At 40.0% G+C, this 15,987-nt stretch overlaps 1 protein-coding gene across 1 annotated transcript; it reads left to right on the forward strand.

Annotated features, from left to right (window-relative positions):
• The first annotated feature begins 624 nt into the window (after positions 1 to 624).
• On the forward strand, positions 625 to 11,143 carry cnpy1 (canopy FGF signaling regulator 1). The gene is made up of 6 exons (XM_046875813.1): positions 625 to 827; positions 2,702 to 2,801; positions 3,749 to 3,864; positions 7,148 to 7,357; positions 8,201 to 8,297; positions 10,938 to 11,143. The coding sequence occupies exons 2-6, from the start codon at positions 2,711 to 2,713 to the stop codon at positions 10,976 to 10,978; spliced, it is 555 nt and encodes a 184-aa protein (XP_046731769.1). The 5' UTR covers positions 625 to 827; positions 2,702 to 2,710; the 3' UTR covers positions 10,979 to 11,143.
• The last annotated feature ends 4,844 nt before the right edge of the window (positions 11,144 to 15,987 follow it).

Genomic DNA, 15,987 nt, shown 5'->3' on the forward strand with positions numbered 1-15,987 from the left:
TTATAGCTCAATATTCAGGATATAATACAGTAACCTGATTATAAACAGTTGTTTGGTTTAAATGGAGGTATTATGTTTTTTTTTTTTTTTTAATGCATAAAATTATGGATTGTCATGTGACTTTAGATGGTCATGTGACATTCATTAAAGACCCGTATTGCGATGCTGCCATTCTTGGGTCATTGAGCAAGGCCCTTAACCCTCTGTGTTTCAGAAAATGCAGGCAAATGCATCTATTTAACTATTATATTTTGGCCACATATAATTAACAAATATACCATTATTATTTTAAGGGTATTATATAAAAAAAAATTTAATTTTTTTCTAAAAAAAGTATTTGCATAATATTTATATAGCCATGCTGTTAAGGAAAGATTAATATTAATTTATTCACTGTATTGTAAACAAAACAATCATCATTCTTATTATTACTGTTTTATTGGTATGCAAGATTTATTTCTGCAATAAACCAGTCTATCACAGTAGTGTCATTATCATCCGGGTTCCTTAATACCTGTGCCGCTTTCGCTTTTCATTGGTCGGTCATTTCGAAGAAGCCACGCGATTGGTGAATCGAGCTGTCAATCAGCGCCGCTGGCAGCACGCTTGTCGGTCGTGGCAGCGCTACAGTCCGGCACGTACAATACCGAGATATGAGTCTGCCTTTTATTCGTACAAAGGTCTAGGTTTCCGGAACACACACACACACACACACACACACGTGGTTTCGGTTCACCAGCTGAGTTTCTTTCCATAAAACTATCGTCGTGTTTAAATCTTACTTTTATACCCGGAAGAAGTTTTCCTCGCTCACCTGTTATACACAGGTAAGAGAATACAATACACACACACACACACACACACACACACACTGCAGCAAGATCGCATAGGCACCAGGGAAATGTCTGTAAACGTTCACACTTGATTTTACACCTTTTTCTGGGCTGTTATAAGTTCTGTAGAAGTGCACGTGCCCAGTCCTCACCTGGTGAAGCGTCTCACTGGACTGCATCTTCATACAGAGTTCATCCTCCATCTCAATCAGAATTTTAATGTTCCTACACATGCATTCTTCTTCTTTTTAACAAATGCATCCAGACAGGTAATGCAACACCAAAAGCTCATGATTGTGTGTGGGTCTGAACACTTGAGGATTTGTTTCTAATGACCTGGAAGTACATGGTGGTATCACAAAGTTTCGAGACTCGACCTGTTTAGAAAGAATTGACTTTATTTATATACACACTTATCACCTTCAAAATAGTCTCCTTACACAGCAATACAGCGCTCTCAGTGTTCCTGACTCTTCTGGAAATTTTCCTGGAAGTCTTCTTTTCGAAGTGTGTCAAGCATCTTCTGGATCTCCGCAGGGTGACAGAGGGCACATGTGGTCAGAATTGCATCAGATGTACAAAGGTCAATCTTTTAGGCACACTGACTTATGAAGGTCAGTGCTTCCTGTGACTGTGAGTGCAGCCTGTGCTGCCATCTGTTGGCGTGTTTCAAAACTAGTCTCAACTTTTTAATACCAACTTGTGTTACGCATTGTGAAGGATTCGGTTCCTGATCACCAGTGGGAGTAAAATTGTTGATAGTTATTTTAATATGACATCAGTAATCATTTAATATGAATATAATTTGAATAATTATATGAATTATTTATATATATGTATAATTATTAATTGAAGGTACATTTAAAACACAACATATATAATATGAAAATATGAAAAACCTGTTGTTCTTGTCTGTGTGTTTACGTGCCCTGTAACACACCTGTCAGCTCATGAACACACCCTATTAATTATAAACCATGCTGTTTAACAGTGTTACTACATGACATGAAACACATTTACCTGTATTGAACAGCAAACTGACCTGCGGACATGGTGAGGGGGTGCCATTAGTTCTGATACCCTGTGCAGCTGGACAAATAAATGGAGTTAATCAGTGTCTAAATACTGATTAGAGCTCGAGATGCGAGTCACCATGATCTACTGCAGCCCAGGAGTGTGTAACGCAGCCTGGTGGTGTATCATGTGTCATTTGGTGCATTTTTAATCGCTGGATGAGGACCGTAAGCAACCACTTACCCCACTGTGCCCCCAAGTGTAAATTAGATCCTCATGGACGAACACAAGCAAGAATTTTGGGACGCATATCGGAGCAATAGTAAGCAATTATTAGCTAAAGATTGTGGATTCATGTCCCACCCGTGTCGTTGTTCTGGAACGTGTCCTGTAAGTCGTCTTTATGAAGCGTGTCAAGCACCTTCTGCGATTCGAGGTTCGATCTCTGCAACGTTTTCAAAACGGTGACCTTCGAGCTGGATCTTCATCTTCAGGAAGAGAGCGAAGTCTGGTGAGTAGGTTGGGTGCAGAAATGAGATCATGTTGTTTTTGGGAAGAAACTCACGTGTTATGAGAGCTCGTTGACAGGGGGCGCACGTGGCCGGAATAGCAAACATGGTAAAGCACGTGGTCAGAACAGCACCAGTTGCACAGCTCCTGACGTACACAGGATGATGCGTTTTGGTAAACTGTCTTATTTAGTTCGGTGCTCCCTGTGACTGTGCGTGCAGCCCTGTGCTGCCATCTGTTGGCATGGTACAAAACTGGTCTTGAATGTTTTGATACCACCTCATGACCGTTTCTCTCTCTGTACCTGTTTGCTTATGTCATGTTCCTGTCCTGTTCCTCTGCAGGTGTTCATTATGGTGCAGTGGATCAGCTTCACGTTTGTCCTGATGGCCATCGTGTCCCAAACGGCGGAGGGGAAAAGAGACAAAGTGCTTTACTGCTCAGGTGAGTTCAGATCTGTTCCGTTTGTGTCGATTCCGTAGCGAGGATGTACAATATTAGAATAGAATCATTCACGTTGCAAACTCATTTCAGGACTGTGATTGGTCAGAAGGTGTTGATTCGTTCTCTAGAATTGGAGTTTTTTTTGGAAGGTGCTCGCTCTGATACGCCATCGTTTCTATAGCAACAGCTCATTCAAAAATATGAATTGTTGGTGTGGTGTCAGAGAACTAAAACAATTCAGTCAGGACACGTTGTTGTAGAAGAATGACGAGGTGACTCCCTGGTTAACTTCATGGCTGTTTGTGAAGTGGAGGAACAGTGAGATGATGATGGTCAGGGGAATCTCTTCAGCACTGAGGATCCTATTAGTTTTTTAAGAGGCATCCAGGCCTGGCCGTTCCCATGGGGGCGATTGAGCATGACTGAGCACGACTAAACTCCAGCCTGAAATCATGACACAACCACCAACACCATCTTCACCATGTTCATGACGTTCCTGATCTTCTCCTGCTTCATGTTCATGTGAATACGTTTCCTAACGAGGAGCTCAACAAGCTAAACGTGTGTGTTTTGGGCTTCAGTGTTAATGTGGTCAGCGTACTAATAGTGTGTTTGGATGACCTTTTGACCTTGTAACTGACTCCTTCTGACCAAAAAAGTACGGCTGGACTTCTGGAGTATGTGTTCTAGTTTGTGTAATTATTGTTTTTATTGGGGGGAAAAAACACACACACTGATGCAAAAGTTTTGACAATTAAAAAATAATAAGTAGATGTGAGAGGATTGTTGTGTCTCAGTTTTCTTCCAGTGAGCTAATTCCCTGCTAGGCTTTAAACTAGCTCTCAATGAAGAAATTAGCACAAATTCTACATGAAGATAAGATGGTAAGATAGCTAATGTGTAGCGAGTAAAGGAATTAGCCTGCACTGACGGCGTGTGTCCTCCAGCCTGCATGGCGATTGCTGACGAGCTGAAACACTCGATCAGCCAGACTGACCCCAAGAAGACCATCCACGTGGGAGGCTTCAGGCTGAATCCTGACGGAAGTCTGACTGATAAAAAGGTAAATGCTGAATTTTATTTGATCTAATTTGCCTTCTGTTCAGAAATACGTTTGTTTGTTTGTTTGTTTATTTATAATTTGGCTCTTTTTCTGAATATTTTTTTAAGTGTTTGTTATTATGTTTATCAATTATTTTTTAGTTATTATATTTTATTATAATTTATTATAATTATTTTTTATTATTTGAGGTTTTTATTTTTGAAGTGTTACACATTGTGTATTGTAGAAAAGTCTTTCACACAGCTTTTTACACAAAAAAAGAGAGAGAAAGAAAAACTAACACGGCTAAAATAATTAAATTATAGATTTTTCGTGTAAAAGTTAGCGATGGACAAATGTTTGAAATTCTGTGATAATTTTGCAGCTCATTATTAATAATAATAATAATAATAATAATAAATAATCTGAAATAAAATAATGATAATTTATTGTCACAACTTTAATAATAGTAAATTATTAATAGTATAAAGCAAGTAAAAGTAATAATAATAATAATAATGTATTTTAATTAAATGAGAAAATAATAATTATGCACAGTTTTTGTAAATTATTAATAATTAAATAATGTAAGAGGAATAAATAAATTTTGCAAGTTGTTCAATAATAATCTTATTTAAATAATAAATAAAATAAAAGCAATACATTACATTTGCAGGTCATTTATACTTATAATATTTGAAATCACATATTTAAACAACAATGCTTTATTTGTTTTTTTTTTTTTTTAGCTTTTCCACTCCTCTACACTCAATCCTCACATTTCCAAAACGTTCCCCCCTGCAGGTTCGTAATTCTTGCTGACTTTAAAAAAAAAAAAAGGGCAGTTTTAACTGTTTCCTCTTTAGCCATGGTGTCAGTATTTAAAGGTCAGACCCAATGAACTCGGAGCCGTGACCCTGGCTGTCCGGGGAGCGTCATTAGGAGGCAGAGTCGCCTATTGATTCAGGGTTAATCTCCTTTTGATCGTAGCCATGGATGAATAACAAGTGTTTACTCAGGCCTGCCTTTTCCTCTTTCTCTCTCTCTCGCTCTCTCTTTCTCTCTCTCTCTCGCTCTCTCTTTCTCTCTCTCTCTATCTCGCTCTCTCTCTCTCTCTCTCTCTCTCTCTCAGAAAATAATCATTTTATACATATATATTTAATTTTTCATCAGGCGCCACTCTGAAGCAAAACATGGCCTCTTCATATAATTTATTTATAGCTGTAAATAAATATTTACACATACAGCTGTAAGAATTACAATGTTGACATCTTATACGCAGCTAATTTTCCGCATCTGAATCTTTACACATTCGATATAGAAAAATGTGAACGTCAAACCTCCACTTTTCCACAAGCTAACAGGAAACTCATTTTATAAATGTAATGTTTTTTTACATATAAAAAGCAAATAGAAACAAATACAATCAAAATGAACTCATTAATCAAGTGTATGATGCGAGTTCATGTTCCTGTCAGCATCGCCTTCGGATTCGCTTAGCAAAGCTAGCTAACTGTACTAGCTACATACGCTAACAGAGACGACGTCCGGTAGTTTCTTCATGACATAAACACTCTGAGACTGAAGACACGATAAAATTAAATAAATAAATAAATACAATAAAAAAGTTTTTTTGTGATAAACATGAAATCAGACCACAATGTGAGTCATGAACGGGGAACTAAAGAAAAGTCGGACCGTCGGGTTTAGTAGTCTGATGTTTTTCGAATCGAATATAAAACGAATCGTTTATATAAATCGTTTTATTCTCGTTCGCAGAAGTGTGTGAGATCGTGGCTCTGTGACGAATGAGTGTGTATGAATTCTGATCCATGACTAAGTCTGATCTATATTTTTATACATATGTTAATTTAGTGTCTGATCAAAGTCAGGTCTGATCTGCTGATCGCTGAAATTGTTTACATTTTGGTTCGATTTTCTCAAAACACTTGATGTTGGTTGCTCTTCCATTGAGACGAAACCAGTGAAGGATGGCATCCTGGAGAAGCCTTTCACACACACACACACACACACACACACACACACACACACACACACACACACACCCTCCTTTATCCCTGCAGAAATTCTTTATTGACAGGCCCTATTCAAACCCCTCGGACTGTTACGGCAGCGAATTTAATTCCCCACCATGTTCACGATGACGAGCTCCAGCCAGCGTCGCCTGACGCTCCGACCGCGGACGTTCTGACCGCTTTAATAAGCATAAATTGTGCCTTTTTTTTTTTTTTTTATCATCTTCCTGTTCCTGTGGCGCGACTGGAGCCAGACGTTCCTTAATTCATGCTTCAGCTCGATTGTGTCCTGTCTTATCTCTCTCTCTCTCTCTCTCTCTCTTTCTCTCTCTCTCTCTCACTCTTTCTCTCTCTCTCTGTGTGTGCGCGTCCATCCGACTGTTTTTTTTTTTTTTAATTAAAATCGGGAGGGCTGAGCGCACGGGTCGCTGTCCTTCTTCCCCGGGACCTTTTGTCTTATTTTGTGACCAGATGGCGGTGAGCCACGGAAGCTTCTTTGTGTCGCGGATCCTCGGAGGAGAAGAAGAGGAGGTTGATGGAGGGAGATGAGGGAGAGGGGGGTGAAATGTGGATGGAAGGACGGGGTGTGTTGAAGGCCAAAAAAAAGCACCTCTGTAATGTAAAGGGACCGGAAGGGTCCATACTGTGTGTGAAAAGGGGGCAGCCGGGGTCATATCTGCATGCTGGAAGAAGAAAAAAAATGCAGCTCATCCGCAACCTGCCCCTCTAGAAATACCCCCTCTTCTGTTCCCCCTTTTTTTTCTTCTGCTACTAATACCCCCCTACTTTACTCTCCATGCCTCCTCACCCCTGCTCCCCTTTTTCAGCGGGATGACAGGGAGAAACTTCCTACTTTGATCAGCCGAGGGTGGAGGAGAGAGAGCGCTGTTTACCCTGCACTTGGCTGCTGTTGACAACCGCCCCTCCCCGCCGCTTACCCCCCGGGCAGCGCTCCATTCTCCTCTCCTGCCCCCTTCCCCTGCGCCCTTCCGGAGGGAGGCCCCGGGGGCGGGAGCAGCGCTGCACCTTGACCTGTCTAGACGCCACTGCCTCATTTTTTTTGTTGTTTTGTTTTGTTCTCCTAACTTTTTAGGGACGCAGGTTAAAAGTCAGTTTGGTCGCACCGTGGACGCGTCGCTCCGATCCGTTCAATAAGAGCGGAAGGAAAAGGTCATCAACCTGACCCTCGTGCCCTTCCATTATCACTGTCTGTTTTTTTTTTTTTTTCTTCAGATTTGTAGTTAAAAAAAAAGTTTTCTGGTGTGTAGGTTCCTCTGGCTCGCTCGGAGACTCACCTGTCCGAGCTGCTGGACGGAGTTTGTAATAACATGAGCGATTACGCGCTTTACGAGGATCCCGACACCAAACAACGCAGCTACAGGAGATTCGCACCGAGGAGCAGCGATGGCGGGAACTTCCCCGACTTCAAAAACTTTCAATTCTCCGGACCCGAAGGTTCAGACGCCCTGAAGTTTGCTGTAAGTCTTTATTAACTTTTTATTTATTTATTTATTTTACTTTTTTCTTTTTTTTTTTTTTTTTTGAAATTTTACAGCATTTTTTTTTTACTTTTTAAATCGTAAAAGAAAAAAAATCCTGCTTTTTAGCCATTTTATTTTCTTCCATTTAAGTTGCAGCCATTTGGAAAAGATTTTCCTGAATAAATAGATAAATAAAATGCATAAATAAGTTTGTGAATCCAAACAGACTGATTTTTCTTTTAAAATGTTCTTTTTTGCTTCATTCACGGAGGTTTGTTGGTTTTTTTTGTATGACAATATTTTTTTTCCTTTTTTTTTCTTTTTCGTGTAATTTTTCATTTAATTATCTCTGTGCGAGAGCTTGTATTTGTTCGTTTTTTGGTTATTCAGTGTAAAAAGTGTCCTACGTGAACACGTTCTCAGCTCCGGCGGTGACGTCGGGGAGGATTTTGATTAAAATTTCAAGTAAAAAAATAAGAAATTTTTGCAAATATTTCTTTAAAAGCCTCGAATGTGAGGGATTTTTCCTCTCTGCAGTGTAATAATCTGTAATCATCTCTGCGCTCTGTTTAATCCTGCGCACGGATTTTTCTTGACGCGTGTAAAAATTGCGATTCCGGAAAGCACGTGTAGTTTTATAGAAAGAAATCGTAAAAATCGTGCGGCCTGCTGTTTCATTCAGAAATAATTTCTAAGACGTGCGTCCTTCCTCCTCACGAGCGTTTCAAGATGGCAGCCGTGCGTACGTTCAAGCGTTAAAGATGGCCGCCTGCTTCCTCCGTGTATGCTGGTTGGGATTTTTGTTGTTTTGCTGTGTAGTGAATCAGACGTGTGTTTCAGTGTGAAAGCATCGTGGAGGAGCTGGAGGATGACATCATCGCTCTGTTCGCACGGGAAGACGAGGATGTGGCCCACAAGTTGTGTAGTGAAGTGTCAGGTACACACACACACACACACACACACACACACACACACACACACTGCCTCCACCTTGAACTTGCAAACTAGATCTGATATTGTTAATAATGCGGTCAGGCTGCACTGTGTTTACTTATATATTGTGACGTCACAACTTTTATATTTTATAATATTTTTTTATATTATAACAAATATATATTATTATTTTATTGTTTAAGTATTTTATTTCGAAGATTCATTTCATATTTAATTTTTGTTGAGCAACACTGTGTGTGTGTGTGTGTGTGTGTGTGTGTGTGTGTGTATGTGTGTGTGTGTGTGTGTGTGTGTGTGTGTGTGTGTTGATGTATTTATTTATTACAATTATTTTGTAAAGATTTTCCCAAAAACCTGAGCATTTTTTCCCCAAAAAATTCAACCATTTTGATTTTAATACAAACAAAATAAAAATGTAAAACATTTAATTAAAAAAAAAAGACAAGCCAAAATGTATTTTATTTTTTTACTTTTTTATTAAACACAGTTATTGAAAATTTTAAATTTTTTTTAAATCCAATATAAAAAAGTGAAAGACACTTTTTGGAATTTTCTACATTCAGCGCCACGTGCGTTCCGGCGCTGTGAATTCTTATCTTTTTTGTTTTGTTTCTTTTTGTGAATGTGATCTTTACATCTTTCATCTTTATTCAGTTCTCTCACAAAAATAAATCTTCTACAGTCTTCATCCATCAAATATTAGTTTAGAGTTAATAATAGAGTTTCCCATTTCAGCAAGTGACCGAGCGCGATCACGTGTATTTACACAGAAACGTGTCGAGTTGCCGTCATGTCCCGTAAGAACCCAGAGTTTCTCCTCATGCTGCAGTTGTTCTGCATAAAGAGTCGTTATTGTGCTCATTAATACTCCCGAGTCTCAGTTCTGAATTTATTGTCTTTAATCTTCGTAAACGGTGAATAATCGAGCTGTCCGTGTTTCTGATGAGTTTATAACGAGTCTAAACGAAACGCGATATTCCTTGTGGGAATACGGTACGCAGACGTTTATTTCTCATCACGTTTGTTTGTCAAATGAACAAACAAAGTGCAAAAAAATCGATAAATTCTTCATGCCACTACTAATGTTTCTATTTGACCATGTTTTATGCTTTAAAACAAAACGAAATCTGAGCAGTTTCTTCGTAAAAAAGCATAAATATTATTTAACGTTTCACGTTTTTATCTGACAGTGTAATCAGAGCCGACCGATCGCCACGGCGACGTTTCTCGTCATTCCGTCTCGTGGAAATGTCCAGCTGAGAAATAAAACCACATTCTTTCCCGTCCACTTCATTTTTTTCCCCCCCAAACTCTGCAGGTTGTAACGGAGACACGTGACCACGAAAACGTCACGTGACCCTCCGTGTAGCATCACCGGATTTCAGGCGACTTTTTATTTTCCGGCGAAATTAATTGTAATAAAAAGTTTTGTTTCTATTTAAATGAAAGAATTATTGCATTTTTTTTTTTAATCGTCTGCAACAGAAGATTATTCACAGGTCATAAAGCTCCCAGGACCTTCAAAATGTCTTTGGGCATTTTATATAATATTTTATAAATAAATAGCGAAATCCACAACCAGCAATTCGATTAACAATATGCAAACATACACACATAGTAATATTATGGGATGTTCACTGATCATTTCACTATTATATCCACTTCACACCCTTAAATTTTTGCGATAAAATACGAGTTCCAGACACGATACACTTTCAGCTGCCCCGGAAACGTGTGCGTTTTAGTTCTTCTTAGATTTACAGCGTTTGAAATAAAGTGACGTAGGAACTCCGCCGATGCTCCACAACCATCAAAATATTTCACAAAACACCGAATTAATCAATTTATTTAAACGTGAACACGTTCGAGTTTCAGTGTGTCACTGCGAGAAGCCGAGAGCCAATCGGTGCCCTCGTATAAAATATCAGCGACGTGTAATTCAGTGTAAAAGTGTGTAGAACGTTGTTGGGTTATTTGTAACGTGTAGTGTTTTGTGTGTGAGGAATAATTGTGTGAAACATCAGGGAAAAAGTCGGTTTAGGTTTTTGTGATACTATTCAGCAGTAAAAACAAAAAAAAGGAAAATTGTTTGTATATACAAACGTGTGTGTGTGTGTGTGTGTGTGTGTGTGTGTGTGTGTGTGTGTCTTTTTTTTTTTTTATCTTAAAATGAAAGGTGGATATTTGTTGCATCCACTTTCTCATTGGTGTTTTTTTTTTAAACACAGGAAGTGATGTCATGATATAAAACATTATTCCTCACAAAAAAGTTAATTTAACACAAGTTCATTTAATAACATAAACACAGATGAAGGAGAAATTCTTGACTTTAATGTAACGTGACGTCAGTATTTCACGTGTAAACCGCTTAATGCTTTAAACCTGAAATATAATAGAAAAATAACATTTTATAATATTTGATCATTATTTCTGGCTGCTGCTCCGATTGTAAAATTTGTTACAATAATTAACAGAACTGCGATTATGTAATACACACACACACACACACACACACACACACACACACACACACACACGTGGGTTATCGCTCATCTCTCTAGTCTAAAGCCGGCGTGTATGTTTCTGTTCCCACTAACGCTTTGTTTTGTGTGTTTTATTTCAGCTCACTGTAAAAACACAGCGTTTCAGCGCGCTGATCTTTGATTTTAACACCAATCACCTGGAACTCTCCGAGCCGAGCCGCGACCCGAACAGTACCACGACGACGGACCAGAACAAACCAGGGTGAAGTGTGTGTTTACACGGCGCTGTGATGTTCAGCTGTAATATTAGTATTTTATAAAGAATAATAAAAGTGTTTTAAATAAACACGGACTCGTTTTTTATTTTCTTATTCCATTCTTGCCACCGTAGTTCATCACGTGCGGTTACACAACATGCTGCAGTACGCTGGGCAGTGACGTCATCCCACCGTCAATATCGGCGTCACGGTCACGTGAAGATTTTTTCAGCACCGGTGTCGCAGTGCAGTTGGGGTCGGGTTTATTTTTCAGTTTCGTTTTTTTTATGGTCTAAAAACGTTTTTTCCCCAAAACAGACTTCCACGATGATTTTGTAAAACGTGTTTATTTGGCAGAAAATCAAACATCTTTGCTGCAGAAGTTCTACTTCTGTTTAGAACCAGATACCAGAGTATTTCTCCATCAGAACCTGTATAAGAACTCGTCATGAACCCTTTGTGTACGACGGAACCGAGTACAGTACTGAGAAGCTGAATGTCAAACTACTGACAGGTTCTGGATATAAAGAAGCAAAAAATCAGCAATATTCTGAAATCTGATCCAAACTCTTATCTTTAAAGGTCTTCTTAAGGTTTCATTCACTGTTGTTGTTCTTAAAAAGGAAAGAAAATCTCAATATTTAAAATAAAAAGCTACAGTAAGAAAATAACTGGCTTTCTAAAGGGGGTGGGCTTCTGTAAAGTGGGTGTGGCCTCATCAGTTTCATCAAGTGATGGCGTTTAGGGGGTGTGGATGGAGGTGTGGCCTCAGTGTCAGTGTAAATAGAGGGGGTGTGCCTGTCAGTCTCAGTATAGGGGGTGTGGCCTCTGTCAGACACAACAAGAAGTTGTGGTATCTGTTAGTCAGCATAGGAGGTGGGGCCTTGGCCTTAGTTTTAGTCAAGGAGGTGTGGCCTCTGTCATTGTAAATGAAGGAGGTGTGGCCTCTGTGTCATTGTAAATGAAGGGGATGTGCCTGTCAGTCTCAGTACAGGGGGTGTGGCCTCTGTCAGTATTAGTGCAGGAGGTGTGGCCGCTGTCAGTCATAATGATGGAGGTGTGGCCTCTGTGTCAGTGTAAATAGAGGGGGTGTGCCTGTCAGTCTCAGTATAGGGGGTGTGGCCTCTGTGTCAGTCATAATGAAGGAGGTATGGCCTCTGTCAGTCGTAATGAAGGAGGTGTGGCCTCTGTGTCAGTCGTAATGAAGGTGTGGTCTCTGTCAGTCGTAATAAAGGAGGTGTGGTCTCTGTCAGTTGTAATGAAGGAGGTGTGGCCTCTGTCAGTCGTAATGAAAGAGGTGTGGCCTCTGTGTCAGTCGTAATGAAGGAGGTGTGGCCTCTGTCAGTCGTAATGAAGGAGGTGTGGCCTCTGTCAGTGTCTCAGTGTTTTTCTGAATTAGTGGTGAATTCTAATGAGCACCACAGTGTGTTTATAGCTTCTATATCACAAGTGAGAACAGGAAGTTCCCTGTGTAAGGGGTGAGAATTAGTTATCCTTAGTAAAAATCCTTATTTTATATTGGTTTGGTGATAAATATTGTTTCTGGTTCTTTGAGGAACTGTTAAAAGATCACAGACTGATCAGTGTTTGTGGTGAAGCTGAAATGTTGTACACTAATTATTTTTCCAGCTTGTATCTTTAATTCGGATCTCCATGCTAGACACTGAACCATCTCAGGTACCTCCTTCCTCGTCTACAACACCACCTGATTCATCTGACTGAAGAGCTGAGTAAGGGCAAATTTTACAAGCACTTTTCCCCTCATACTGCAACAAAGTCAGTCATTAACCCTCTAAGCCTCTTTTTCCTTTCCCTTCTTTTCTCTTTTTTTAGGCTTCAGGAAGCAGCTCGGTTTGCTTTTCTAAACGTCGCAGCCTAAGAAAGTGGCTTTTCTCTTTTGTGCTCGGCCGGCTGACTTAAGCCTAAATCCATGAGAGATCAAGGGTTACCAAGGTGCTGCTGAGACACTGGTCACATGAGCGAAGCCTCATTTCCTATGCGCACTAGGTGACTGAACGAAGCCAAAGCTCTGGGATTGTTTTCTCTTGTTTTGTTGATTTTTTTTTCTGTAATGGCGGCTTTGTTCCCACAACACGCCCTCCATGATTGGGGAAATTTCACCCGAGCTGGCGCAGGACATCCCGCAAAAGTCTCAGCTCACAAATATAATCTGTAGCGAGCGCTAAGTTTGGCATTAACTTGTATTCTAACAAGATTAAAATATATTTGTCCTGGAGATTAGCGCGCTTAAGTCCTCCTTTTAACTTTCTCAGGGCACTTTGATCTGCATGGTGTGGCGAGGTCTCGGCCATCGGCGAGCCGGGTGTGAAATTAGCTTGATGTCGTCTCCATTCTTTACTTTTTGCCTCCGCTCGGCGCCGTAATTATATTTTCGTCACCGAACTCTAGGGCTCTTCATTGCATATTCAGATCTGACTAGGAAGCTAGCCAGAAACTATGGAGAAACGGCTCAGTGGGGGAGGGGTCACAACGCTGCCCCTTTTGTACAGGGGCCAAATGGGGGACATCAATACTTTTTCTGATATGTATTTTCTTTCCTAGTGTGACTGGCCTTTGCCTCGGCCGTTTGTCCGAGTTCAGCTCAGGGCGTGCGCGAGAATTTGACGAGACGCCCGGATTTTAGAAGGTACGCCACTTCGGGAGAGGCTTTTTAATCACAATAGGACTGTCACGAGCCGTTGATGTGAAGCTTTGTGATTTGTGCCTGGACCATTTGGAGTCAAGTTTTTCAAGCTCTTTCTCTTTTTTATTCCTTTTATACTGTTCATCAGAGTTTCTTTAAGTTTATTGTGGTGCAATGATTAAAGAAGAGAAAAGAAAAAAACAGGAAATCACACCAGGACATCGAGATGCCAGGACACTGTTAATGGCACAGTAGGACAAAACCTAAATCTGCTTAAAGGTCTCGAACATAAGCTTTTGTCTGAACCCAGTTTGGTTGGAGGTGAAAAGGTTGAAACATTAAACTGTGCAGAAACGTCTTGAGCTCTGTCACTGAATCTGAAGCTGATGAAAGGTTTCTGAGAGAGAGAGAGAGAGAGAGAGAGAGGAGAGCCACCTGCGAGCCGTGTGGGAGGGAGCTTTGACCTTCAGCCCCTCTTTTTTTTCCAGAGAAGCTTGGAGTCGCTGGCCACTTCCACGTTGGCAAATAGAAATGCAGATGAGATCCTGCTGCATTGAGGAAGGCATTTTTCTCCTCGCTGCCTTTTTTCTATCGGCTCCTATTCACTGCCAAAACTTTTTCCCTCTTTTTTTTTTTTTTTTTGAGTTGTGGGTGCAAGTGTGGAGATACTCAATGAGATTTCTACATGTTTCAAGTGTGTAGTGAAGTTTCTATCTATCACATGACCGTGGCCCCTGTGTAGCGCTGCATTCGCTCACTTCCTGTTCCTGTAGCTTCCTGCTTAGTTGTGTTGGGTTTGTTTTTGAACATCTTATATTTCATTTCAAGTTTGAAAAAGCAATGGTAGATCATTTAAAAGTTTTTTAGTGTATGTTCCGTGTGCAGTGTGTGATCATGGCATCTCTGTGACACCATAAAACATCTGTTTCCATTCTCAAGATTCTTCTTTAGATTTATAGCATCCATGCATTCTTCAGATTGTCCTTCTAACAAAGCTTCACAAAGTGCCTCCATATCTGACATTTTGAGAATCACTTTCGGCGAGACTCATCACCATCATCTGCTCTTCACCAATAACCTGCTGTTCACCATCACTCGCTTTTCACCATCACCTGCTCTTCACTATCAACTTCTCATCACCTGCTGTTCACCATCACCTTCTCATCACCTGCTGTTCACCATCACCTTCTCATTACCTGCTGTTCACCATCACCTTCTTACCACCTGCTGTTCACCATCACCTTCTCATCACCGGTTCTTCACTATCACCTTCTCATCACCTGCTCTTTACCATCACCTTCTCATCACCTGCTGTTCACTATCACCTTCTCATCACCTGCTGTTCACCATCACCTTCTCATCACCTCCTGGTCACCATCACCTTTTCATTACCTTCTGGTCACCATCACCCGTTCTTCAACTTCTCATCACCTGCTCTTTACCAATAACCTGCTCTTCAGCATCACCCGTTCTTCACCTGCTCATCACCGGTTTATCATAATCACTGCTCCTGAAGGTAAAAATGATGTAGAACTTTCCATCTTTTTATTCGTGTTTGAATTTGATTTATAATAAAATCACAGAAATGTTGAGTTTAACCTGAAATCTCCAGGTTACTTGTTGTTGTTGTTGCACTCTGAGATTTTTATCCTTAATTAAATAATTAAAATATGAAGAAAGCAACAACAAAATGTAAACAATCTGTAATATCACATGTCGGTCTTATAAACCAGCCTGATCTCTTTATCTCTGTACTGAACTCCACCCAGCACGTGCAACCACGCCCTGATTCCATCTGTCTCTTAGCATCAACCAATCAGAGCGCTTGTATGAATCAGGCTCGCGGCGGTTTTAGCGACTAGCGGTATAAATTTCAATGTGACAAATAATATCTACTGTCACCTTTAGTGCGATGATGGTGTGTTTCGATTGGAGCATTATTTATTTATTTGGGGTTTTTTTTTGTTGTATTTAGTTGTATAACTTTCACAATATTAACTTTATTAAAAATAATAAAATAAAAATCGATCATGAATTTTCTTGACTGGATTTGAGTTTTGGTTCACTGTGAAGTCTGTATTATTGCTCTATAGCCGATATGCTAATTTGAGTTAACAATCACGTAATACTTTTCAAATGATTCTGAAACTGATATAACCCCGCCCCTTTTCTAACCTAAACCAATCAGACCTCCGCATGCGAGTTAGGGGGTGCTGTGTATAAAATAAGAGCTATATTAAAAATAAACTAAATATTTATAGATGACATTTTCTGGACATGAAGCAGCAT

The sequence above is a fragment of the Silurus meridionalis genome, chromosome 20 (assembly GCF_014805685.1).
Source record: "Silurus meridionalis isolate SWU-2019-XX chromosome 20, ASM1480568v1, whole genome shotgun sequence".
In the NCBI taxonomy this organism is placed as follows: domain Eukaryota; kingdom Metazoa; phylum Chordata; class Actinopteri; order Siluriformes; family Siluridae; genus Silurus; species Silurus meridionalis.